The 24,123-nt window shown below is 36.8% G+C and overlaps 1 protein-coding gene across 1 annotated transcript in view; it reads left to right on the top strand.

Annotated features, from left to right (window-relative positions):
• THADA (THADA armadillo repeat containing) overlaps window positions 1–24,123 on the top strand; it is a 163,115-nt gene that overhangs the window by 6,419 nt on the left and 132,573 nt on the right. Inside the window, exons 2-22 of the mRNA XM_018085265.2 lie at window positions 1,345–1,444; window positions 2,473–2,567; window positions 2,970–3,100; window positions 3,837–3,985; window positions 4,138–4,170; window positions 4,984–5,032; window positions 5,933–6,123; window positions 6,776–6,870; window positions 7,159–7,379; window positions 8,341–9,032; window positions 9,695–9,846; window positions 9,988–10,143; window positions 11,306–11,428; window positions 12,351–12,474; window positions 13,919–14,067; window positions 14,915–15,125; window positions 16,494–16,629; window positions 16,955–17,091; window positions 17,510–17,668; window positions 18,798–18,955; window positions 23,956–24,065. Coding sequence (XP_017940754.2) covers window positions 1,369–1,444; window positions 2,473–2,567; window positions 2,970–3,100; window positions 3,837–3,985; window positions 4,138–4,170; window positions 4,984–5,032; window positions 5,933–6,123; window positions 6,776–6,870; window positions 7,159–7,379; window positions 8,341–9,032; window positions 9,695–9,846; window positions 9,988–10,143; window positions 11,306–11,428; window positions 12,351–12,474; window positions 13,919–14,067; window positions 14,915–15,125; window positions 16,494–16,629; window positions 16,955–17,091; window positions 17,510–17,668; window positions 18,798–18,955; window positions 23,956–24,065 — 3,347 coding nt within the window. The 5' untranslated portion in view covers window positions 1,345–1,368. The remainder of the gene's footprint in view (window positions 1–1,344; window positions 1,445–2,472; window positions 2,568–2,969; window positions 3,101–3,836; window positions 3,986–4,137; window positions 4,171–4,983; window positions 5,033–5,932; window positions 6,124–6,775; window positions 6,871–7,158; window positions 7,380–8,340; window positions 9,033–9,694; window positions 9,847–9,987; window positions 10,144–11,305; window positions 11,429–12,350; window positions 12,475–13,918; window positions 14,068–14,914; window positions 15,126–16,493; window positions 16,630–16,954; window positions 17,092–17,509; window positions 17,669–18,797; window positions 18,956–23,955; window positions 24,066–24,123) is intronic.

Genomic DNA, 24,123 nt, shown 5'->3' with positions numbered 1-24,123 from the left:
CGAGCGGTTGCGGCGGCGCTGCGGGGGCGGTCGGTCCGTGGCTGCCGTGCGGGGAGCGCCGCGGTTGGCCCGGGCGGGGGGCCGTGGCGAGCGGGGCGGGGCGGGCGCGGGACGCGACCGGCAAGCTCGGGTAAGGGCATGTGGGGTTCTCGCGCGTAGGCCACTGCCAGCCCCAGCCATTTCCCGGCGCGCACCGCACCGGCGCCAGACGCCGGCTTGTGGAGCGCTGCGGCCCGGGCCCCGGCCCTCGGCCCGGGCCCGGGTCCGGCCGAGGGCTCGGGCCGCGGGTGGGGGCGGGGCCGCTCGAGAGGGAGAGCGCGGCGCGGGCACCTGCGGGCAGCGGGGCCTGGGCAGCCGGGCTCTTGTCTTCCCGTGACCGCCCGAGGGTGCCGAGGGCTGCGGTGTTGGATACTCCAAGTGGGAGTAGATAATAGACTGGGAGATCTTACCGGTGTATAGAAATATGCGAAGGGGGGGTGCAGACAAGATGTGGCTGGGCTCTGTTCAGTGGTGCCCAGTGCCGAGACAGGAAGCCATGGGCACACACCGAAACACAGGGGGACCCCTCAGGCCAACAGGAAGCACCACGTGTGTCATGAGGGTGTCCGAGCACTGGCACAGGTGGTCCAGAGAGGCTGTGCAGTCTCCATCCGTGGAAATATTCAAAAGAGATCTGGACGTGGGCCTGGGTAACTGGCTCAGGTGGCCCAGGTTGAGCAGGAGATTGGTCCAGATCCAAAGGTCCTTTCCTAATTCAGCTTTTCTGTTAATAATGAGCTTTTATGTCAGTGAAACTGTAAGTACATTAAATTTCAACTACTTAAAACAAGAAGAATAACTTGGTCTCTGCAACATTCATAATAGCAAAGCAGTTTTGTTTGCTACACAGTTCTAACTTGACATCAATACAGTTGAATGAGTTTTGAACCGTAAAACAGAACAACAGAAGTTTTGTTCCATTACTACCATGCTTCTGTATGATGGTTCCAAATAGATGGATCCAATAGATCCAGGGTCATGCCAGAGACTATGTAACAAGTGCAGTAAAAACTCCAGTGAGACAGTTTGTCATGCATATAGCAATTCCTCTTTGCTATGAGTTCCATTTTGTGTCATGCAGTTTGGGTGAATTTTGGATGAAATGCTTGAAATAGTTGAAATTGATAAAATTAAAGAGAGCTATTACTTTGAAAAAAAATTGCACAGGTAATGCAATAAACATTATTTCAGGATAGTAGGACAGTGAAAAGAAAGTGTTATCATAGAAAGTGTTTGTAATTATGCCTTTAAAACAATGGGACCTGTTGGTTTGAGGTTTTTTTTGTTTGTGTATTGTTTTTTAAGGAGGTATTTCTCTAATCAGCTAAAATGGTTTTAAAGAAGAAGAAGGAAATTCAAGTGGATGCATTCTTCCTTGATCATCATCAACTTGAAAAACTTCAGAGTAAGCAGAGTGTATTTTTCTGAACTAATGTGTGATTTCTCTTGCCTTTGAGTAGTTACTGAAATTGATCTGTGTTTCTGCTTATTATGTTTTATTTCCAGTGGTTTTGCTTTGTGGGTGTCAGCTGTGGTTTGTTTTATTTTGTAATGACAATGACTTCTTACCTTGACAGAGTTGAAAAAATCCTTTAGAGCACTGTATTTTTGGTTTGAAAACTCTTCATTTTGTTTTGTCTTTGGTATGAAGGTGAAAGAAGGTCCTACTTGTGACCCCACTTGCACACCTGTAATTCAGTGATATATGAAGTACTAGCATTAATTTGTGGGTTAATACTGAATTTCCAGGAATCACAGAATGATTGAGGTTGGAAGGGTTCTGTGGAGGTCATTTTCAGTGTATTTTTCCCAGTCTTTGTGTTTTCTGCAGTTAACTTGATTTAAAGATACTGTTCCTATAGTCTTTTATTTTGTGGGGGTTTTTTTTTGGTTTCTTCATGTTTGTTTGATGATATAAACTTCCAGTGATATTTACTTTAAAAAACCCAACACCAAGTAATGCAAGATTTGTATACTAAAGTATACTCAAGTTACTATGAGATAGTACTGGTGAGGTCACACCTGGTACACTGCATCAGTTCTTGGCTCCCCAATGCAAGAGCAATATGGACAAAGAGTCCAGCTAAGGGCTTCTAAGATGCTTAAGGGCTTCAAAGATGCTGAAGGGCCTGGAACATCCTTCCTATGAGGAAAGGCTGAGAGAGTTGTGATTCTTCAGCCTGGTGAAGAGAAGGCTCAGGGACATCTTACCAATGTGTGAAAAATACCTGATTGGAGGACATGAAGGAGGCAGAGCCAGGTTTTTTTCTGTTCTGAACAGTGATGGGACAGGAAGCCATGGGCACAACCTGAAACACAAGAGATTCCCTCTAAACATCAGGAAACAGTCATTTTATATTATTATAAATTATGTATTGTTTACAGTGTTTATTGTAATTCCTTTCTAAAAAGGGATTTTTCTTCCAAATGTAGAGTTTTCAAAGGCTGAAGAGCAAAACCTGGCTTCTCTGCTTCTGCACTGTGCACAACTGAGAAATGGCATCCAGCAGATCCAGTGTATTAAACAAGTAAGACTTCACTGTTGTTAGTGTGGTTTTTGGTAACTGTGTCGTGCACTGTTAATGGGGAATACAATGCAAAATAAACTTTGTAATGTTTTAGGCATTCTTGGAAACAGGTAAAAAGCAGTTGTTAGTGCTGCACATACACCAAGTAGAAATGTAATTCTAGTACTTAAATTAGTTACTGAAAATGGTGGAAGACAAGTGATACCAAGTTTGCTATTTTGTATGTGTGTATTTTTGGTATTACAGGTGTTCTTGGAACGTTATCTATCACTTCAAACTCAAAGGAAATATAGTAAAGAGAGGACAGTTTCCCACCATATACTTGGAGGCGAGGGAAATCTGCCACTGTTAATGATAGTGTATCTAGAGCTTTTTGTTCATCCTGTGATCTTTTGATTGTAGATTATACCATTGGTGAAGAAGATGGATCAAAACTCTGCATGTGATCCCATGGTTAAAGCCTGTTTGGATATTTTGGGAGAGACATATTTTTCACTGAGTATGAAGAATCCTTTGAAAAAAGTATTAGCAAGGTAAAAAATTGAATAGTAAGCCTTTATTTTGTTTAAATGCTCTCTTTACCTAGAAGTCAGTAATTTGTCATTCACAACAAATTGCTGTAGTTTAATTACTGAAAATTTGTGGTGCTAATACGTGAATATTAGTACTATTTTTTTTCTGGCTTAGTTAAAAATTTTAATTATAAGTAACTTATTGGGTAAATAACTTCAGAGTGAAGTATTATTTTGATCTGTTTCATTATTGGAAAGACAACATACTGTGTAATTAGCACTTTGAATTTTAAAATCCAGTGTTAGAATAGAAATTTAGAATGCTTCTGTTAAAAAAAAAAATCTCAGCTTTGTCAAGAGAAAGGGGTTCAGAGGAATCATAACTAAACTGATTTCTTGTCTCTGTTTTTATTGCAATTAAATTTTTCTGTTGCAAAATTACTGCTATATTTCTTTAGTGAATTTATTACAGCCTTAATGTTTTTTAAAATCCAGTGCTTAGCTGTCTTCCTTTCTTTGTCAGAAGAGATTCATTGTCCCCACTGAGAGATGCAGGGCTTCTGTCCTGTATTTGGTGGCAGGCCAGAGCTTTACACCCATTTGACAGCTTTTCTAGCTGCAAAATTAGAACCTGCATGCTTATTTTAAAACAGACTGTTTCTGTTTATTAGAGTTGTAGCTGACATTGACTTCAGTTGAGTGGATGTTCAACATCTCAGTGTAAGCAAACTGATTGTGCTGTTTCTTGCTGTTGCAGTTCACTGAATGGTCTTCCTGAAGAGTTGATGATGTTAGGTGTGCAAAGCTTTGTGTGCTGCCTTAGGGCAGAACTGAAAACCACAGATGTGTATTTGTACAGAAAAGTCTTGGACAACCTTGCTTCCTGCATGGAGGACTTCAGCTTAGGTACAGTGACATTGAATATATTGTCATCTGGTTTGATTTGCTCAATGCTGGTTGGCACCTTGGTACCACACCTGATAATAATGTTTGCAGTTATGTTAAATAGATAGTACTGGCTGATATTCAGTACTTAAAATATATTTTCTTTCCTCTAGGTAGAGCAAGTATTAAGAACCTGTTTGAAGAAGGTAAACTTATATTTACAGCAAAATAAGCTTCACTGCAGGTTATTGGGGGAGGGATGGGTATGGGAAGAAGTTACATGAAGTAGACATGAAGATCTATCAGATCTGATTTCCTTCTGGTTAATTTTCAATAACTAGTACCCTCACATGCTACTTTTTTGTCAAAGACAAGACTTTGATTTGTAGCTTTAATTTCCAGGGGTCAGTCTTGCTTTATTGAGCAACCCTAGACATAAATCTGTAAAGTGATTCTTAAAGGGCTGGGGGAGTTGATGCTACTTTGCATGATGCATTCTCTGTGTTGTGCTTCATAATAAAGTTGGATGTGGGAACACTGAACTGTTAACAATCAACTACAGCAAACCCAGGCCCACTGGGCAAGTATTTTGTTTGATAGTAATTTGGCAGAAATCTGATTTCTGGTAATGTGGGATTACTTGACATATTGCGCCCTCAGCATGCAAGTAGTGTTCAGCTTTGTGTGGACCTTTTATGGCTGCTGTGTCTTTTTTGGTAGTTTCAGCTTTTCGCTGAGGAACCAGAATTCTCAATAACTCATAGGAGGGAGCCAAGTGGGTTGGAAACTCTTGTTTTGTATCAGGGTGTTGCAAAACAGCTTGAGATTTTGCTTCAGCATTGCTTGTTTTGGTCTGCACTGAAATGTCAGTTTAATTTGTTGTTGGAGTGGAAGAAACACCACTCTATGGATAACTGTTCCTTGTAGCTGGGTATGATGTGTATGTGTGCTTGATTTGCTGGCGTTTTTCTGTTCTATTTCTCTTTTAAGTAAATTCATACCATAATTATTTTCACTAGTTCTTCAGTTTCTGCAGAAGTCACTACTTGACATACAGGAAGAAAACAGGCAAGTGAATTCAATTCAAGCTCTATTTTATCTGTTTTTGTTTCACTCTTGCAAGATAATGTGGTTTGGTTTGAAGTATCCCTTTAATTGATGAAAGATGGGAATGTCACTTTACAGTGATGTGTATTTTAAATAAAAAAGCTGCTGATTTCTTACTTTTGTGGCAAATACTATATAAAATAGAGTAAGGCACTGATACTGTGTTGGAGCTACTACTTCTAAGGGAGATGTTTGAGTTGTGGTTTTGCTATCTGAATTGTAACTAAACAGTGTAATCAGTAGGTATAAAATTCAGGTAGAGTAATACTCTTTCGCTTTCCATGAGTGTTTAATTCAGTATTTGTGTTCTGTTTAGTCTGTCACAGCAGTCATCATTTAATACCTTGATATTTTCCATCATTGCATAAAGTGAGGTCTCTTCACTGTGGTCTCTCTCCAGAGGAGGAGGGTGCTTAATGAAGTGTTTTGTACACTGAAAGTTTAGGTATTTTCTATTTTCATGTTAAAAGAAAAGTTGAATCATAGAAATATGCTTTGCACATAGAGGAACTACTTGAAGAATGAGAAAAGAGCAGCACTGCATTCTGTTGGTCTTTTTGGAAAGTTTCTGGAAAAATTCAGCTCTGCTCAGGCAGAATTGAATGAGTGAAAGTTTGTCACAGGAACCTGCAGAAGGGGCAGCAGAATTTGTCATTTTTTTTGTTAACTTCATTTTAACAGACTACCCTTGAGTCCACTTCTCTTTTTCCTGTAGTTAATGTATCTGGTCAACTCAAGGGATAAATTAGTTTTTACCATTAATTCTTTCTGAAGTTGGCAGAATGTAGGTTTCTGGGGATGGTGAAGAATGGCTCTATTATCCTTCTTGTATGCATGTTTGTCTTTTTTTTTTTTCTACAGAAAGAATCTGGGAAATTGTATTGTTCAGACTCAGTTAATGCATGATTTACTGATAGCCATTAAAGTTTCAATGATGCTTATACAGAAATTACAAGAAAATATCCAGGGAAATGTTTGGAAACACAATGAATCTTTTGTTTGGCAGTGTATGTGTAGTTTACTGAAGAGCTCCACAAACTTCCTAATGGATGGTAAGTTTAGTAACATTCAAACCCAAATATTTTTATTAACTCAGTATTGTTGTCTTTGTAGTAAATACAACCTGTATGTATAAAAACTTTAACTTGAATGGAAATTGAATTAGTGAGACTAAGAGGAGTGGGAACAGTAGTTGGTCCTTTGGTTTGTAGTTTGTGGTTCTGGAGTCTACAGTTTGACTTTTCCTACCGTAAAAAACCAATGTAAATGCTATTACTGATAATTCAGAAACTAACAGAAATGCTTTTGGGACTTGCTGAATGTCTGTGCCTACCAGAAATTTTTACATCTCTCTGAATTATGCTGTCAGAACAATTTATGGGTGCACTATAACTAATTATATTTTCTTTTTATACAGACATTTTTGTACAGTAGAATTTAACGTGTGTCCATAGGCTCTGCCACAGTCCTCCTTGTCTTACTGGGCAGTTCTATATTTTCTATCTGTTAAAAGATATTGACAGTTTCCTATTACACTAGAACATAAATTCATTAATACTTGCTAGCCAGGTGGACACTACAGATTTGTCATTATACAACTGCAAGTAGTCTAGGAAAATGCAATACCATTGTTGTAATTTGGATATATAGTTCTAGCACACGTTTGCTGCACTCTAATGTAAAATATCTTTCTCTACCATTTAGCAACACTCCTGCAAACTGTCCAGACTACGTCAGGACTGGCTGTTATTCTGTTTACTAGAGCTATGTATGAACCAGTTGAGGAATTACCTTCCTTGGTAAGTGTGTTTCTTCACTAGGACTGTGCAATGTCATAGTGTTGTTAATCTGTGCTGTCAGAGTTGTTTGGAGGGTTTGCTGATACAGAGACTTGCCAACCTCTGCCTCAGTCTTCATCTGGGGCATAAATCTGTTGCTCTCTCCTTGCCATCTGAAATAATAAGACCAGGGTTTTGAATTGAGAAAACTAGTGTACAGGAAATCCCTTCACACCTTCTAAGTTGTGCCCGAAATAGCTTTTTCTCCTGTGCTGACATACTGTAATGGGTGTTATTTTGCTGTTACAGGTCAGTGACTTGCTTCTTGGGACAATGAACCACACAGGCGTGCCGGCGTGGTTCGTGAGTAACTGTGGGGCTCTGTGCACAGCAGAACTCCCTGACTCAGTCCTGCTCTTTCTTTGCCATGGAGCACTGGCTATGCTGGATTGGAAGAATGGCAGCATGGGTGAAAATGGAGAGAAACTATTATTAGACATTGCATCAGTCTTGTTGTCTTTGAGTTCAGAGTAAGTTTGTGTTTTGATTTGTGTTGTTTCATGTTTGGGAGGAGTGGTTTATCTTTCTACTTCTGTTTTAACATAACTCCTATGGTCCTGGTGAAATATCTCTGTTTTCTGTGTAATGATACTAGATTTTGCCACAGATCACATCAGCTTTTTAATATATTCAGAATAACACTGTAAATTTGAAAAATGTAAGGATATTGCATAGATAATTCTAAATGTCAATTTATTCTTGCACGCTAAAATAAAATTTTGTTTTCTAACATGAGTGGGATTAATTTACCACCTCCTTTATGATAAGATATGTCAGAATCAGTTCTTGTGTAGTCAGATAAACTTTAGTTTCAGGACATTATCCTTCTTAAAAGTTAAGAAGAAAACAAAGTGTACCAGTTCGTGAAATACTTGAAGAAAGATGAGTTTTTTGTTTTCTTACTGCAAGCATTGACTGCTTGCATCTAATGGCCTTACCAGTGCTATTGGATTGGAGGTTAAAACACGTATTCAGTTCAACCTTTGTTCCTACACTGGAGGTCAGTTTTGTGATTTTTGTTTTTGCACGTAGGGGACTCAGTTTTGATGGTTTTATATGGCAATGAAAAGTTTTCCTTATATTTTCAAGGAGCATGCAGTAACGTAATACTGCTCAAATATTAGCAGCTACATAGGAATTTTTATTTTTGCTTTTTAAAATGAAGTGTGGCATGTCAGGTTTCTTTTAATGTTTAGGCAGTTTAGCTGTGGCCACTTAATAGCATGTCAGGTAACAAGCATACACTTTACAACATTCAGTTCATCACTTCTGCGCTCATTCCTTTTCCTTACGGAATGGCTAGTGTCTTCTTACCTCCTTTTGTGTAAGGTAAATGAATGTGATGAATAATTATTTTGAAATACAAATTTATTTTTTTTAAAGTGACAAATGAAAATAATAAACTTTATTTTTGTTTGTTCTTTTTAAAAGGTTAAAAGAATCCAGTGTGGCAACATGTTTGTCTAGAGTTCTTGCTATTTGGACTAATTCAGCACTGGCTACCCTTGCTTCGGGCTCTCCAAATCTGAAAATCAAGCTTAATGGGAACTCTGACATAATTGGGAAGGTGCTGGAATACATTTATACACACTGGGACCACCCTCTGGATGCCATTAGGCACCAAACCAAATTGATATTCAAGAATCTTCTTCAGATACACCAAGGCACCATTACTGGATCCAATGAAGAATCAGACCCTTTCTTTTCAAGGCTGATAAAGCATTTACTAAGCTTGGATTGGCATGTGAAAGGGAAGTACTCTTCTCTTGGCTGTCTTGTGGAGTGTGTGGGCACTGAAAATATACTGCAGTTGGACAGAACAATTCCAGTACAAATCCTGGATGTGATGAATGATCAGTCTCTTGCACCTTATGCTAGTGATCTTCTGGAAACCATGTTTACAAATCACAAAGCCCATTTTATTTCGAGTTTTCGAGAAAGCACCTGGATTGATCAGTGGCACAACATCTGGGTTTCTCCTCTTCTAGTAATACTATGTGAAGGGAACCATGACCAAACTACTTACATAATAGATTACTATTTACCAAAATTACTCAAATGTAACCCTGACAGCCTGAGCTACATGATTAGAATTCTTCAGGCCTCTGCAGATGCTAATCTGGGTAAGAAAATAAATTTAGTGTTTGTAATTATAATTGTTTTTTTAAAACAAACATCTCAGACGTGATTTCTGATCTATTATTGTTGTTAGAATTAACTTGGGAGAAAAATTCTAGATAGTTATTATTGCTATTAGTATTTCAAGGTGAAAGTCATAATAACCACAAATGTGTCTTCATGACATGAGCAAAATATTTACTATTCCTTCCCACCTAGTGGGTGCCTTACTGTTCACTTCAAATGCCAAGGTTTATTATGTATCTGTATTTCCTTCTACTGTTTTTTGGTTCCACTGTTATTTCTTACACAGGTGTGTCCAGTAACAGGGTTTTACAGACTGTTTTTTCTTGCAAGTATGTGCACATGAGATTTATGTTTCTCTTTTAGTTTTTGATGTGATTTAGTGTAATTCTAAAATAATGGCTTGTGAGACCTCGTAAGGTCTTCTTTTTCATATGTGTCCAAGATGAAGCTTCTCAGGAACCAGGCAATTTAGAACTAGTTTAATCTATAACAGGACCATCTTTTGGGATTTACAGGGTAGAAATAAAAGGGGGTGGAGGTTGGTCATGTGGAAAGTGTTGGGAGTTTCTGACAAGCATTGCAAACAGTACATTGTTTGCGTTACTCAAACTATATTATTACTAGTTTTAATTTTTTTTAGGCTCTTGTAGTACTAGAGGAGCTCTTGGAGCATTAATGGCATGCCTGAGAACTGCCAGGGCTCACGGACACCTGGAGCTTTCAAATATCATGAGCAATGGTCTTGTATCCACTGAATGTATAAAACAAGGTCTAGTTCATCAGCACAGTCAGGTAAAGGTCAACCTTTTATGTGTACTTTTAAATTAGAACAATTGCTTTGATCCTGATCACTATGTCAGCATGGTTTTAAAACAAAGATATCATCATAGGTGCCAGTAGCTGTTTTATGGTTAACTTCCAAATATCTTTCAGGTTTGCATTGATGCTTTAGGTTTACTTTGTGAAACCCATCGTACCACAGAAATTGTGTCTATGGAAGAAATGCAACTAATTCATTTTTTTATGATGTACAACTTGAACAGTCAGTCTCCTTCAGTAAGGCAACAGATCGTTTCTATACTGAGAAAGGTAATTTCAAATGTTAAGCAATGTCTGATGTTCCTGTTACATTAGTTACAGTGACATTAAAACAAAAATTATTCCTGAATATGTTACAAAGTTGCTCATCTGAAAGAATAAAAGCTCTAAGACTAAGACTTTGCTGTATGTATTACCCAGCTGAATGGTGTTAAGTCATTGCAGGCAAGGATGACTTAAACAAAAGATCAAGTGGTAGGCACAGTAATTTGGTCGGGAATGGTAGCAGGTGTTGCTTAACCCGTCAGTGCGTGCACAGTTTGCCAGTAGCAAATCAGTGTGCTGTAGGGTAAGCAATGAACCTCGTGTTGCCTTTGCTGCGGGCTCAGATTGTGCTTACATAGACTTGTCACACCTCAGGCAAATTCACAGTCACTTAATCAGCCTCAGAAACCTCACCTGGAAGACAAGATAGAGGAATATTAATGGCACAGCATGGCAAATGTGGCTGTGCCATTGCAGTCTGCAGGGATTGAGTCTGTCAACACTGTGGAAGTTGTCGAGGTCACATGTAGTTCATGGCAGAAGCATGTAGGTAAAATGAGAAAACGGTGAATGCATAAAGAACGTTTTGGAAGACATTAATGGGAAAAGAAAACAGTGTGGAAGGAGAAAATTTGAGATGGGTGGTAAATGAGGAAATAGGTTTGCAGAAACAAGAGATATAACTCTTTCAATTCTCGCCTGGTGCAGACTGAGGAACATGAGATGGAGGAATTGTGTTAGAGGGAGTGTAATAAGAAAGGGGATACTACCAGGGGGTAATAAAAGAGATAAAGGAAGCATTCTATAGGTGCAGTCAAACTCTTAAAGAGACACTGAGGCTGTAAAAATCATATGCATTAATTGAACTTTTTTATATGTTCCACAGAAAATGAGGAGGTGGGAGGAGAAGACTAGGCATGAATTTAAAGAGGAAGATGAAAGCAGGTGTTGGAGGTCAGAGGGAGGGGAATAAAGGTCACAAGAGAGATGGGAAGCAAATCCTTGGTTTTGGAGTGGAGAGAGAAGGATCTGTTCTGTGTTGTGTTGTGTGCAAACTTCCTAAATATTACAAACAATATGATCTGAAAAATAAGCTGAAAATCTGCCTTTCCCTTATTTAACAGTCAACGATTCTTGCCTTACTTACGTTTTGCTTTTGTTTTAAAAGTTATTTTGTAGGATACAAGAAAGTTCCCAGGTGCTTTATAAATTGGAGCAAAATAAAACCAAGCAAGAGTTACTTGAAAACTCAACTACAATGCATCCTTTGGGGATTTTGCAGCAATACAAAGTAAGTTAGACTGCTAGCCATACAGATGTAAGAGGTGGGATACCATTTCTGAAAGTTTGTTGTTCTTGAACAGCTCTGAGTAAGTTAGGCTGTGTGTGTATTAGGAAATAGTGCAGTGCAGAAGGAAAAAATCTGTAAAACCAAACAGTGCTGAGGAGCTTGTCCACTCTGATGCACTTACACAGGTTAATTTTGGCTAAATGTACTGTTGTTGATGAACTGAGTGCCCATTAGTATTTGGGGGTGTCTTCAAGGTCAATGTTTTTCAAAAGCAATAAAGATTATTTTGGAGTGGTTGCTCCATGATGTGAATTAAAGCAGCAGTAAGTGAGGAATGGCTGGAGATGTAACCACAATGCAAAAAAAAAAAAAAGAATGGGGTAAATGTCCTGTCAGCTGTTGGCCATTTAGTAGTGAGTTTTAAATGATGTGTGTTACATGAACTTCAAACAGAGATCAGTTGAGCTTCAGCCTTTTTCTTGCTCTCCAGAATGATCAGTGAGTGAGAGAATGACTGAGAGAGCTTCAGTATGAAGACTCCTTTTGAATTTGTCCTTTTTAAGGACAAATTAAACCTTATTTAAAGGCTCACGTCATTTGTTTCTTTGTGTTAAACTGTTTCTTTTTCTTGAGTTCTACTTTTCTGGGTCAGCTAATTTTCAAGTTTTGATACAATGGCCATCTTTTTGTGGGAGTGGGTAAGGGAAATTCTTGGGTTAAAAAATCCCAAAGGATTGTCCAGCCTTCACTGCCTCTAGGAAACAAGAAATTTTGTCAGTACTACAAAGGTAGGCCTCCCATTCTTCCAAAATTAACTGTAAGGTCATAATTTTCTGGGTAACATGTAAAGCAGAATGTCCTGAATTCGGTTACTTAGTCTTTTGCTTGTAGTGCATCTTAAATTTTTTCTTGTGATTTTCAGGATTTCATGTCATCTGTATGTGACAGACTTTTTGAGGTATTGTTTCCTGGTTCATCACACCCAACCAGATTTTCTGCACTAAGTATTTTGGAATCAATAGCAGAAGTATTTTCTGTTCCAAAAGGTGAGAAGCCTAATGTATAGACTGGAGGAATGAGTGGTATTGGAGAAGATTCTTTTACACCATCTAATAAATTTCTATCAAAGTAAAATAGTATTCTTAGTCCTTAATTTTTATGACATTTCCTGGGTTGATTTCATTTTACCTGAAGTAAGGATAGTAAGTTTTATTGGAAAAAGGAATATTGAAGTGAAAGCAAATGTTTATGGCCTGTTGAGTATCTTCCATATATTGGGATTCTCTTGCATATCATGTTTTTTAGCAAGGGTTTTCAATGAGTTTTTGTTATTATGAACAAAACTTCTGGACAAGTTCCGATATATTTGATAACTTACTCCTTTATCCTGTTCAAACATCTTGATAATTTAAAAAATTGAGTTCGTAAAAACTCTTGATTGAAAAACCTTACATCTCCTTATGATATTATTATAGAAAATAAGAAACAGTTTTAATGACCAGTTAATGATGTTGTGCTGCTGTTATTTTAAATTTTCTTCATGATGTTATGGAACCCCAATTCAAGATGTATTACTTAAAGCCTTGGAGTACTGATGGTCTTGCTAAATCTTGTCTTAGGATCATATGGCCAACATAAAAGTATGTTTTCAGACTTAAATTGTAACTTCTTTTTTTTTTTAAGAAATTATTTGTGTAAGATTAAGGTTGATTTTGAGAGGAAAGAATAAATGTTGTTTTGTTAGAGCTTTTCTCAAAACACCTTGATAAATGATGAACACATTAATTTTATTATTATGAATATGTAGTATATTGTTACTGCCTTTTGTTAATAGAAAGTTGTATTGAGAGTTTATAAAAAAAACTTAGGACTTCAGAAACCTGACATTGCTTTTATAAAGGAGGTTTAGTTGCTGTTGTGTTCTCTGCTGGATGGTGGTGCACATTGTTTACATCTTAAAAATTCTGGCTTCTTTATAGCATTATATCAGTCACCAGAGGTCACGACTCCTTTACATAAAAATTAAAAGCAAAAAATTGTAATGACTTACATTTTGGGGGATTATTCCTATGATAGAAGAACCCAAAAGACCAAACGCCAAAACACACTGAATTTTTTAAACCTTTTTCTGAAAGTAATTATTGTGTAATATTACATACTTCCAGGAAAATAATTTTCAAGCAAAGCTAAAATAAAGGTTATTTCCAGTGCTGAATTTAAAGAGAATAAATGGGATTCTGTTTTTGGCAATAAGTTACTTTCAGTATTACTAGGAGTAATTTTTTTGGATAAGGTAAACTTCTTTTTCCCCCAGCAGTAACTAGGGTATTTTAAGACCTGTTAAGAGTAGTAAGTTAAAGTTTTAGCTAAAGCATTATTCTAACCTTATTGTTATGCTTCTTGTAGTGTAGTGAAGCAGAATGTGAATACAGTGCTTATTGTGGAAAGAGTTACAGCAAAATTACCTAAGCCACTGATTTCTTTGAATAGGTCAAGCACAAGTTTTTCAGTTGGATCAGGTGATTGATTCTACTCGTGTCCAAACTTTGATCCAGTGTTTTGCCAGTACTTTTGAGGAAGTGAAAGTTCTGGCATTTGGGCTTTTGATGAAACTACATGATGTTGCATTTAATTTCCAGGTATGGAATTTGAGAGAGTTTAAAGGGAATTTTGTGAAAGATGAATGTTCTGTATTATACCAGGTACTTGGGTTGGGTACAAAGCACAATTCCTGAAACTTGGAAGTCAACCCAAGTTATCTCCAGTAGTGTTCATTGCTAACATATTTTATATATTTTTATATAGCTTCTGCCCTTACCTAGGGAGGCTTGTTTTACTAATGGATGAAGGCATTTGGGAAGTTCATTGACTGTGACTGTGAACTATCAGAGAACTCTGTGACTGTGAACTATCAGTTCATATTAACTCCTTACTTAACTGTGACTTCCCTTTGGAAATGATTGAGGCATTTTGACTTGGTTATTCTTGTATTTTAAGAAATTCAGCTCCTTGTTTTTTTCCTTTCTGATTGATTTCAGATTTCATTATATGATGATATTTTTTAATTTCTCACAAATTTTGCCCTTTGAACTCACTACTGATTTTTTTGCTTATTAATTAATAAAAGGTGACTTTTAAATTAATAAGTACTGATGAACAGATACTGTTTCCTGGTAAACTATGCTTCTCTGTGATGTCCATTAGCAGATAAAACACAGTCATGTTCCTGTGAAGTGCATTGTGATTGAATATTCCTTTGTAAATTACTTTCCCCATCCTCAATGTGTATGTAATTGTATGCTTGCTGAATACATGCACATGCATGTTTTGACTGTAAGGTGATTAGTGCACAAAATAACTGTTTCTTCAGAAATATGTACCAGGAAACTTAATGAAAACCAGATTCTCAGATTTCAGGGTGGTAAATAGCTTAATTAAATCAATATGAAAGCTCAAAAAATGAGCATTATTGTTTTTTTTTTTCAGGATTCTGGAAATATAGATCTTCTATTCCAAGCAGCAATGGATCTTAGCACAAGTACCAAGCCATATGATTGTGTCACTGCTTCGTATTTGTTGAACTTTTTAGTACATCATGAAGGATTGCAGCATATTTGTTTAGGAAAATGGGTTGAGCATAACACCCAGGTGGATGAAAACACATTAGTGAGTATAGTGGAGAAGAACACTTTGGCAGGTAATATTTTGGGGAAAAAGTTTTTTATATTTATTTGAAACTTTACTGCTTTGCCTTATGGCTTTTTGGTAGCAGGCTTAGTAAGAGATGCTTATTTCTAGCAGGATTTTAAGTATATTTTGTTTTGCTGTTAAGAAGTCAGGTGCCTGGCTTAATCTGGGTTTGTGTTGAAGTTATTGAATATCCTAGAAGATGGCTTTTGTTATTATTTTGACTAGTGACATTGAGGCCCAGGTAGTGAGCCCGGTGAAGCTGGGCACGTGAAGTGCAGGGAAAGGAGCCTCTGCTTCCTCTAAGACCTCAGTCACCCAAAGGGAAGGCAGCAGTAGTTGGTCTGTGTATGTTCCAGTACTTGATGTTTGCAAAACTGCCCCTTGATGCTCTGGTCATTGGAAGCCTTTTTCTGAGTGATTTTCAGTCCTGCACATACACATCCACAGTAATCAGGCTTTGTTCATATCTGGAATATTTTTCTTTGGTTTAGTGCCCCTGGATGAGAGATGACAGGGCTCTAGAACTGGCAGGTTTAGCAAATTTCTTAATCAGGCTTCGTCCACCTTTTGTAATTTTCAATAAAACTGAAGTATTTAAATTCGTTATTTGTAATAAACAATTTTATATAATTCGTAGATTTTTAGTAAACTAAGTATCGTGTACTTTTTGTGCCATTATTGGCTTCTCTGTAGATGCCTATTAATACTTCATATGCAGTGAAATAGTGATTTTGAGACATGGTTGTTGTTGCCATAAATGGAGGAAATGTTTGGATAACCTCATGTCTCATTGCTGTAGAGTATCTCCTGTTGTTAGTCACACATGGTTCCTTGTTAGAGTCTATATTTCATTCAGATTCTGACTCTGAGATGCTGGAAGGTATAATTAAAATAGGCACATGTATCCTTGAAGACTGGTCAGGTTCTTTAGTGGAAAACAGAGGGTTCAAATATTTAACCATGAACTTTTGATGTTTAGTATTCTGCTGAACTGGAGAGACACATTATATTAATGTGCCTCTTAAGGGTGAAGTCTGACTTGCAGTGTGTCATAGGTAACTTCCTGTGACTTCATCATAACCTGGGGGATTGTCCCCAAGTGTAGGATCAGGATTGGGCTTTTCACAGCTACCATTTGATTCAGATAGATTAAATTGACTATACCAAATATTGCTGGAGTTTAGGTTACTGAAAATCAACAATAACCTGTATTTAAGATACAAAACAGAGAAAAGTGTAAACAAGGAAACTGAATTTTCCATTGAATTGTTGTGTAAACAGGCTTTGTTCCTTAAAATACTTCTTAAAGCAGATTTATTTCTTAGAAAATACAATATATATGTATAATGCAAATCTGTGCTTTTAAAAATTTTAGTTATCAAGCTTTTGTTGATGAATGTTGAAGAAGAAATATTCCAAGCCAAGAAGTCTCTGCTTCGAGCAGCAGCATCGTTCCCAATGTATGGGAGAGTGCATTGTATAACTGGAGCTTTGCAGCAATTATCCTTTAAGTAAGTAAAACTAAGTTGTAACTCCATGTTTAAGTGCAGTGGAAGAGCTGTTCAGGAGAACATAAAAGCATACAGTATTATTTATAACAAAATCCAGAACCTGGATCTGGCTGCTGCAGTGTTTAGCTAGCCCTTTCATACTTCCTTTATATGTGTTAAACTCAACCTTAGGACTTTTCAATCTGTACCCTATTTATAGTTTTCATAAATACCATTGTGGAAGTGTTTGTAATTTCAGCTCTTTCTTTTAAATTTAAAATTATTTTTAATCCATGTTATGATGTTTCTGATTGTGATTTTGGTTTTGATTTTTTTTTTTTTTAAGTAACTTGACACTGGTATCTGAATGGAAGGAAATGGTGACCAGGCTCATTCTGATGTCATACAAACTCTCTGCTGTGGTATCACCAGTAGTACAGAGCTCATCACCAGAGGGTCTTATTCCAATGGATACTGATCCAGGTAAAGAAACAAACAGAACCCCCAAAGAATTCTGTTAAAATCTGATGCCCCTGAAGTTCTGTTTGTTTTGCAGTGATTAAGAATTAGAACGAGCACCCCTCTCTTTCAGTTTCTTGTTGTATATCATAATCTTAAGCCACTCTTTTAAGTTCTGATAAAGGTTGTCCTGACTTCTGCCCTAAAAAACCCCAAACATCTGCAGATTGTGTTGTTGCATCACTTCAACAGATACAAGACGGGGACTGTAAATTCAGTTTTCTTCCTTAATCATTCTAATCACCATAATTTTACATTTTTATTTTTTTTAATGCTAATAGCTTTCTTTTGCACTTATACACCCAAAATTAATTACATCAGCGTAAAGAACTTGAAGTAAAAGACTAAACCATCTTAAATATCCCTCTTGTTTAATATGCAGAAAGTGCAGGTCGTCTGCAGATGATTCTGAATGAGATACAACCACAAGACACAAATGATTATTTTATGCAAGCAAAAATTTTGAAAGAACACTGCAAAGAAGAGTCTGAAAAGCTGGCTGACCAGAGGCCAATGAAAAATACTTGCACAGAAATGAGAGGTAAATCAGTGCTGTATTATTAATTAAACAAAGGTATTTTTTATGGAGTAGGCATTTTATGTGGGTTATCAAAATTGAAAATTACTTGCTCCATATAATGTTTCGGTTCTTTTATCTCAGCAGCTAGTTATTTGGACATGATTTTAAAGACTAATTCACTGTGTTTCTGGAAGACTGTGGTTAACCTCTCTTAAGGCACTAGTGAGGTTGTTTTGATATTGGCCTAGACTCTATTGCCCTAACTGTGCTGGCCAGGTAATCTTTGACACCTTTTCTATTAAGCAACACTTCTAATGCATTTCTTGTTGAAAGGTGTTATTATGATTTCCCTTTCCAGTGTACACAAGGCTAATGGGGAATATGTTCATGCAATACAACTTGTTGCATGAAATTACATAAACAGAAACTTCAGTTAAAAAGATTCCAGTGGTAAAATGTTAGGTAGTATTTGTCTGTTTTAATGAATAACAGCTATGAAATTAAACCTTATAGTGATAAAGAAATTGTAAACTTCGGCATCTTTAGTGTAGGCCAGAATAAATTTATAGAATATCTGTACATTTTTAAATTTCATCGTTAGTGCAAGCTTTTGAACTTCCTTTCCTCGCTTGTTTTTTTCTGTGTTTAAAGTAATTTTGATCTGGCTTGTATGAAAGAAGTGGATAAATACGTAAAAGTGTCACAGCGGCCGCCAGATGGGGGTGTTGTGCTGTGAACGCAGTGCATTTGCCAGGCCTCTCCCTTCTGGTAGGTGTACTGTGAGTGATGGATTTAGGAATGATGGGGAGCTTGTTGGAGCCTGGCTCCAAACCTGTAGATGTTTCTATACTTCAATGTACTGGTAAATGACAATTGTGACCCAAAAGCCTCTACTCTTTAAAATAGCACTGTTCTGGTAAAATGTTCATGCTACAGCCTTTCCCAAGTGAAATAAAGTACAGCAAGTGTTGAGGAGCAGAAACAGTTAGGGTCAGCAACACTGACTTATCTTTTGGGTAGGCAAGTTTAGAAATTTTTTCTTAGTTAATTGTGTTTTCTAAGAAGATCAGGCTAAATGAAGTTTAAATTACACGTCTGCAACTGAGAACCTTGACTAACACTGTTGCATTTGTTGTTTTTTATTTTTAAGGTAAAGAAAGGCAAACGTGTGATGTCACAGCTCAAATGGTTCTTGTATGTTGCTGGAGAAGCATGAAGGAAGTATCTCTGCTCCTAGGGACACTGTGTAAACTTTTGCCTTCACAGACTACATCTGAACCTTCAAATGGGTTGATTACTATAGAACAGGTAGGGAAGTAATTCTTATTATAATGCCTGCAATATCTTTTTGGGTAGTAGTGAGGGGAAAGCAGTTTTCAGAAAGCTTTTTTCTTAAATCTACTTCCCTGTATGGGCCATTCACTTAAGAGTTGGTCTTGATGATCCTTGTGGGTCCCTTCTAACTCAGAATACTCTGTGATTCTGTATGGGAAAAGTTGTGGGGTTTTAATTTTTTATTTTTTGTATTTGCCATGTTCTTGTGGTTTTCTTGGTTTATTATACTTGGTTAACAGTCTTGTTTTTGTGATGTTCAGAAAGCATAACTACAGTAGAAACATGTAAGTGAAGAAATTATCATTATTATTATTGACTTCTAACAAACAAAAAAACTAACAAACTCAAGGAATATTAATTCTAATTGTATTGGGTTATTTATGAGATGTATGCTGTGTTTGGGGATACCAATGCCTGCCTGTCTCCCTACCCTTTGTTGCTCTCTCTCTCGCTATATATAAGGCACTTATAGAGCTGCTAAAAATCTTCTAAGCTGATGTCATATTCAGAATGTCTTCTGTTTCATTTTACTTAAAGCTCTTCATTAATTAAACTTCATAGCCAATAGTTCTAAAAGTTAAACATGCTGACTAGTCTTAATCTTGTCCTCCATAGGAGACTGAATTATGAATAATTTGTATGTAATGTGACTCTCTTTTTCCTCCAATTTTTTTGATTTAAGGGATCAGAAATGTTAATATGCCATCTGGGTCTCTTGTAGAGTGTTGAGTTTGGTGTTTACAAGAAATTAGATTACCACAGGCATTTATTTGGGAAATATTTTATGTTTATTAAATTTCTGTTTTTAATTGATGACCTTTTCATTTCCATATGGTTTCAACAAAACCAGTCTCTCCATGGAAGATTGAAATATGCAAGACTTACTACTTTTTAACTTTTTTTTCTTTCCAACAGAAAATACTTAGTTTTTCCTTAGGTGTTAGAGCTTTCCATCTTAAAATAATTAATAGTAGAATGCACTGCAAATCTTATTTGTCATGTTATGTAATTATTGGGTGTCCCAGAAATAGGGTTGGCATCTTTATTCTTGCGGTGTCTCTACCCTTCATGTTTTCATCTGGTTAACAGCTGTGCTTGTATTGTTGCAGAAGTCTGGAGGGTAGATGAGAGAACAGATACTCATTTCCACCATTATGGTAATTAATTTGCACCAGGTCAAAAAGGAATGAGTTGGCTTTTACTGTAACATCTCTGTCTTTAGAAAGCAGACATTAGTAGATACCCTTTCAGAAATGCTGTGTTATTAAGCAAGGAGCTGGACTTCGATGATCCTTGTGGGTCTCTTCCAACTCAGGATATTCTGTGATTATATGAAGATACCTTCTCTTCCTGTAGATGCCTCCTTAGGTTATATATGCTTCGGATGTCTTCCTGTAAAACAGAATGTCTGCATTCTAATTTGAAGAATACTAACTGATTTGAAGTCAGTTTGAAACCCTGATTTTCCTTAGGCTTGCAAGGAAATACACATAGAAATACAATTTCACTGAATGTATACAAATAGAAGTACTGTGGGCATTTTTTCTGTGTTTTTGAAATTGGCATTACTGTATTGTACCAAAAAAAAGGTGATTTCATCATAAATGACTGAAAATGTCAATACTATAACTGCTGTGGCTTCAGACTTCTATTAAACACTTTTTGGTGTTGACAAGACAATTGGATTTCAGAATCTTACGCATGTAGAGCCTTCCTTTAAAGTTGCCTGTTCTTTTCCTTCATTCTGTAAGTATTAAAAGAGATTTAAGAATACAGAGAAGAAAATCTCGAGAGAAACCTTGGTCATCTTGCCTTGAGTCAGGACTAAGTAATCGTTGAAAAAAAGTCTGACAGCACCGCTTGACCGGTCTGTTGTCATCCTGTTGTAAACCTTCCCATCTTGTACCTATGTAGGAGACCTTGGCAAAGGCAGCTCATGCATGGTACTTTGTTGTTGCTGCTAGGAAGTTGGGACAATATCAGATTTACTCTCTCCTTGTCTTTTGAGTTAGAGATTGGGTTTACATGGCATTTGATACCACTGTGCACACTGACTGTAACATCTTCAGCTCCGTGGTGTGGAAATGCGTGTATAGAGCAGCCTCAAAATACTGTATCTGGAGTCGCAGTCTTCAAAGTCTAAGCTGTTCTACCATGGTTGCTTTGCCTTCAGAAGCAGACATAGGAAGGGCATAGAATATCTGGAGTATAGTATATCTCTCTATTCAAATACATAATCGACTTTTCATTTTCCATCTGATCCTAAAAGTCCAGTGATAACAGGCTCAAAGGTCTGCCTGTTAAGACGGTCAATACAAATAGTATCATGTCCTAGTACCACCAGGTAATTGGCAAAACAATATCTAACGAAGACTGTGTTGAGTTTGTCATATGATCTGCAAATCATGAGAGTGCTCCAAGCCTGGAGAAACCTTAACTCTTCCTCAAACTCCTGTTTATCTCACCTGTGAAGTTTAAAGACTGCTTTGAGAGATAAGCTTGCCAGAGCTGTGTGCCAAAGTGAAAAGACTTAGTTGTCCCAATGCCAGGAATTCTGCTTGTGTTAACCTAGCAGTCCCAAGAGAGCTGATCTGAGCCCTTGTGATGAAACACTGAATTGACAAAAGGCTTGTAGGTACTGACAGTCCTCAGTACTTGCTACTTATTTGTGCCATCAGTGCAAAAATGTGGCTCCCTTTGCTGCTTTGGAGCAGATGCAAGCAATTTGTTCTACTATAGGAAGAATTAAAAAAAAAAAATAAACAAAACCCCTAAACCCACCAAAAAAACCAACCTCTCTTCAGTTCTTAATATAATCAGTCTCATCTCCTCTGGAGGTTCATAGTGTTTGGCAGTATTTCACAGACTACACTTAGTTTTGAATTGAGATGCTTTTGCAGTCCTTTGTGCATTTTAAGCCATCCTCTATTAATGGTTTGAAAAAAAAACACCATCTAGAATGTAGAACCTTACTACAGTGACATCTTATTTATGTGGAGGCACAAATGTACCAACCACTTTTCAGAACCCTCTGAGAATATCCTGTACAGAATTTATGTCTTAAATACTGATATTCTTGACCTCAGCAGCAAGTGTGACCCTGTAAATTGTTCACTCTTGATTTAGTAACACTAACCTGTTGTATTCTAGATTTTTGACCAAGATGATCGAATGTATTTATTATATTTACTCCCTATTCCATATGTGAGTATTTTAACTTCATCAGGGGTGCTATTTCATGTGCAAGCAAAGTTGGTAGAGGCACCTTGTATTATAGTTGCTGTCGATCTTCATGATGTTGTAGAAAATGTGAATTCTTTGACCTCTCCATCATGATGTATGAAGTACTGTTTTTCTGACATGAGGAAGCTGGACACTCATGGATGGCATGATGCCATTGGATAAGAATCCATGCCTACACACTTGCCTCAGGCTCAGACTGATGTTATTTGCAAGAACTGAGTTATACCAGTGCTTTTTCTAGCCTGTGAGTTCAATTTGATGCAAGCTTCTAGTCAGTATGGCTGTTGCAAATAGCTCAGAAGTATAAATAGTAAAGTTGAAAGTTACATGACAAAAAAAGAATCATATGAATTGCTCTAAAAATGTAAGTGTGGTGGTGGAACAGGATGGTAAATTGATTTGCCTGTGTATGGTTTCCTTGTTTCAGTTTTGTTTACACACCTGGAGAGCTGGTCTGTCTGTGGGTCAGTTCCTTCTGAATAAAGGGCACTTACTCCTTCTTTTTGGGCTAGAAAGCTGAAATGAAACCCTGTGGATACATAAACTACCTTAAAATCAACTCAGAGAAATAACCTTTTTAGCTCAGGTATTTCCAGTTATTGTGTGTTTCATATTAGGTGAAGTTTAGCTACAGGAAATAATAACTAGACTGTCTCAATTTTTTTTTTAACTGTTGCAATCTCATTACTTGGGTAATACAAATTATTTAACTGGAGGATGAAAAACTATATAGTTAGATATGGTTAACTTCTCTGACAGCTTAATTACTTGTCAAACTATTAAAGTATTAAAATCATAAGTAACAGAATAAGTAGAATTTTATAAGAAACTTGATGTGATTTTATGCATGGTCTTATATAAAAGCTTAAAGAAACTTCTGCTGGAGAACTTTTAGGAAATACTCCTGAGGAAAATTTTGCATAATAGAATTAAGTATGTGCTATGCATTTTAAACAAATTAAATTGGAAGTTTGATTTAGACTTGAAAGTTGATGAGAATTAGAGGAAAAAACCCAACAAATAAAACAGCCTAGTTTAAAAACTTGGTATCCTGATAGAACTCTAGAAAGTAACTATGAGTAAAAGTTTAGTTATCCCATTTGCCTTTTTGACACTTAAATATAGCTCTCGTTGCTAAATACATACAACATCTTTTTCATTTTAAAAGTGTTTCTAAGAGTCCACAGCAATTATGCAGAATCCTAGAACCTTAAAGATACCTAAGGTAGATTTGTTTCCCTTTGGCACAATTTGTAGAGTTTGAATTTCGTATCTTAGATGTTTTTGTAGATGTTTGTTTCTGCTGTTATGCTTCAGTAGATATTTTTGTTGGGATTTTAGGTAAGAGTGTAGGCAGACAAGAAAGATTCAAAATTTCCCTCTGAAAATAAGGGTTGTCCCTTTCTTCTCTTAAAATCTGTATACCTCTTGGACAAATAATCAATTTTATGTCCTTTTTTTTTTTTTTGGCTTTTTTTGAGGATCCAGAACTACCCTTTTGACCTGAAAAATTGAGTATAATATTTGTTATCCTTAAAAGTAAGTGGTTTGTTGTTTGTTTGTTGTTTTTTTTGGTTTTGTTTTTTTTTTAATTATAGGACTTCTAGTTACTTTTTGCTTGTGCCAGTGACCTTTTCAACCAGGGGAAGGATTGCTGCTTGTGACTGCAGAATATTTTGCATACATAAATGAATTGTGTATATCTAATTTCACTTTTTTTTTTTTTTTAGGTTAAAAATATCGGTGATTACTTTAAACATCATCTGCTGCAATCAAGGCACAGGGGTGCATTTGAATTGGCATATGCTGGCTTTGTGCAACTTATGGAAATGCTTTCCAGGTAGAAGATGTTTTTAATCTAATAGTTTTACCAAACTGTGGCATCAATCCTGAAACTG

Source organism: Manacus vitellinus, unplaced genomic scaffold (assembly GCF_001715985.3).
Source record: "Manacus vitellinus isolate BGI_N305 unplaced genomic scaffold, ASM171598v3 scaffold_8_pilon, whole genome shotgun sequence".
In the NCBI taxonomy this organism is placed as follows: Eukaryota; Metazoa; Chordata; class Aves; order Passeriformes; family Pipridae; genus Manacus; species Manacus vitellinus.
Note: the sequence above shows the minus strand (reverse complement) of the source record. Positions and strands in the feature narration are given on the sequence as shown.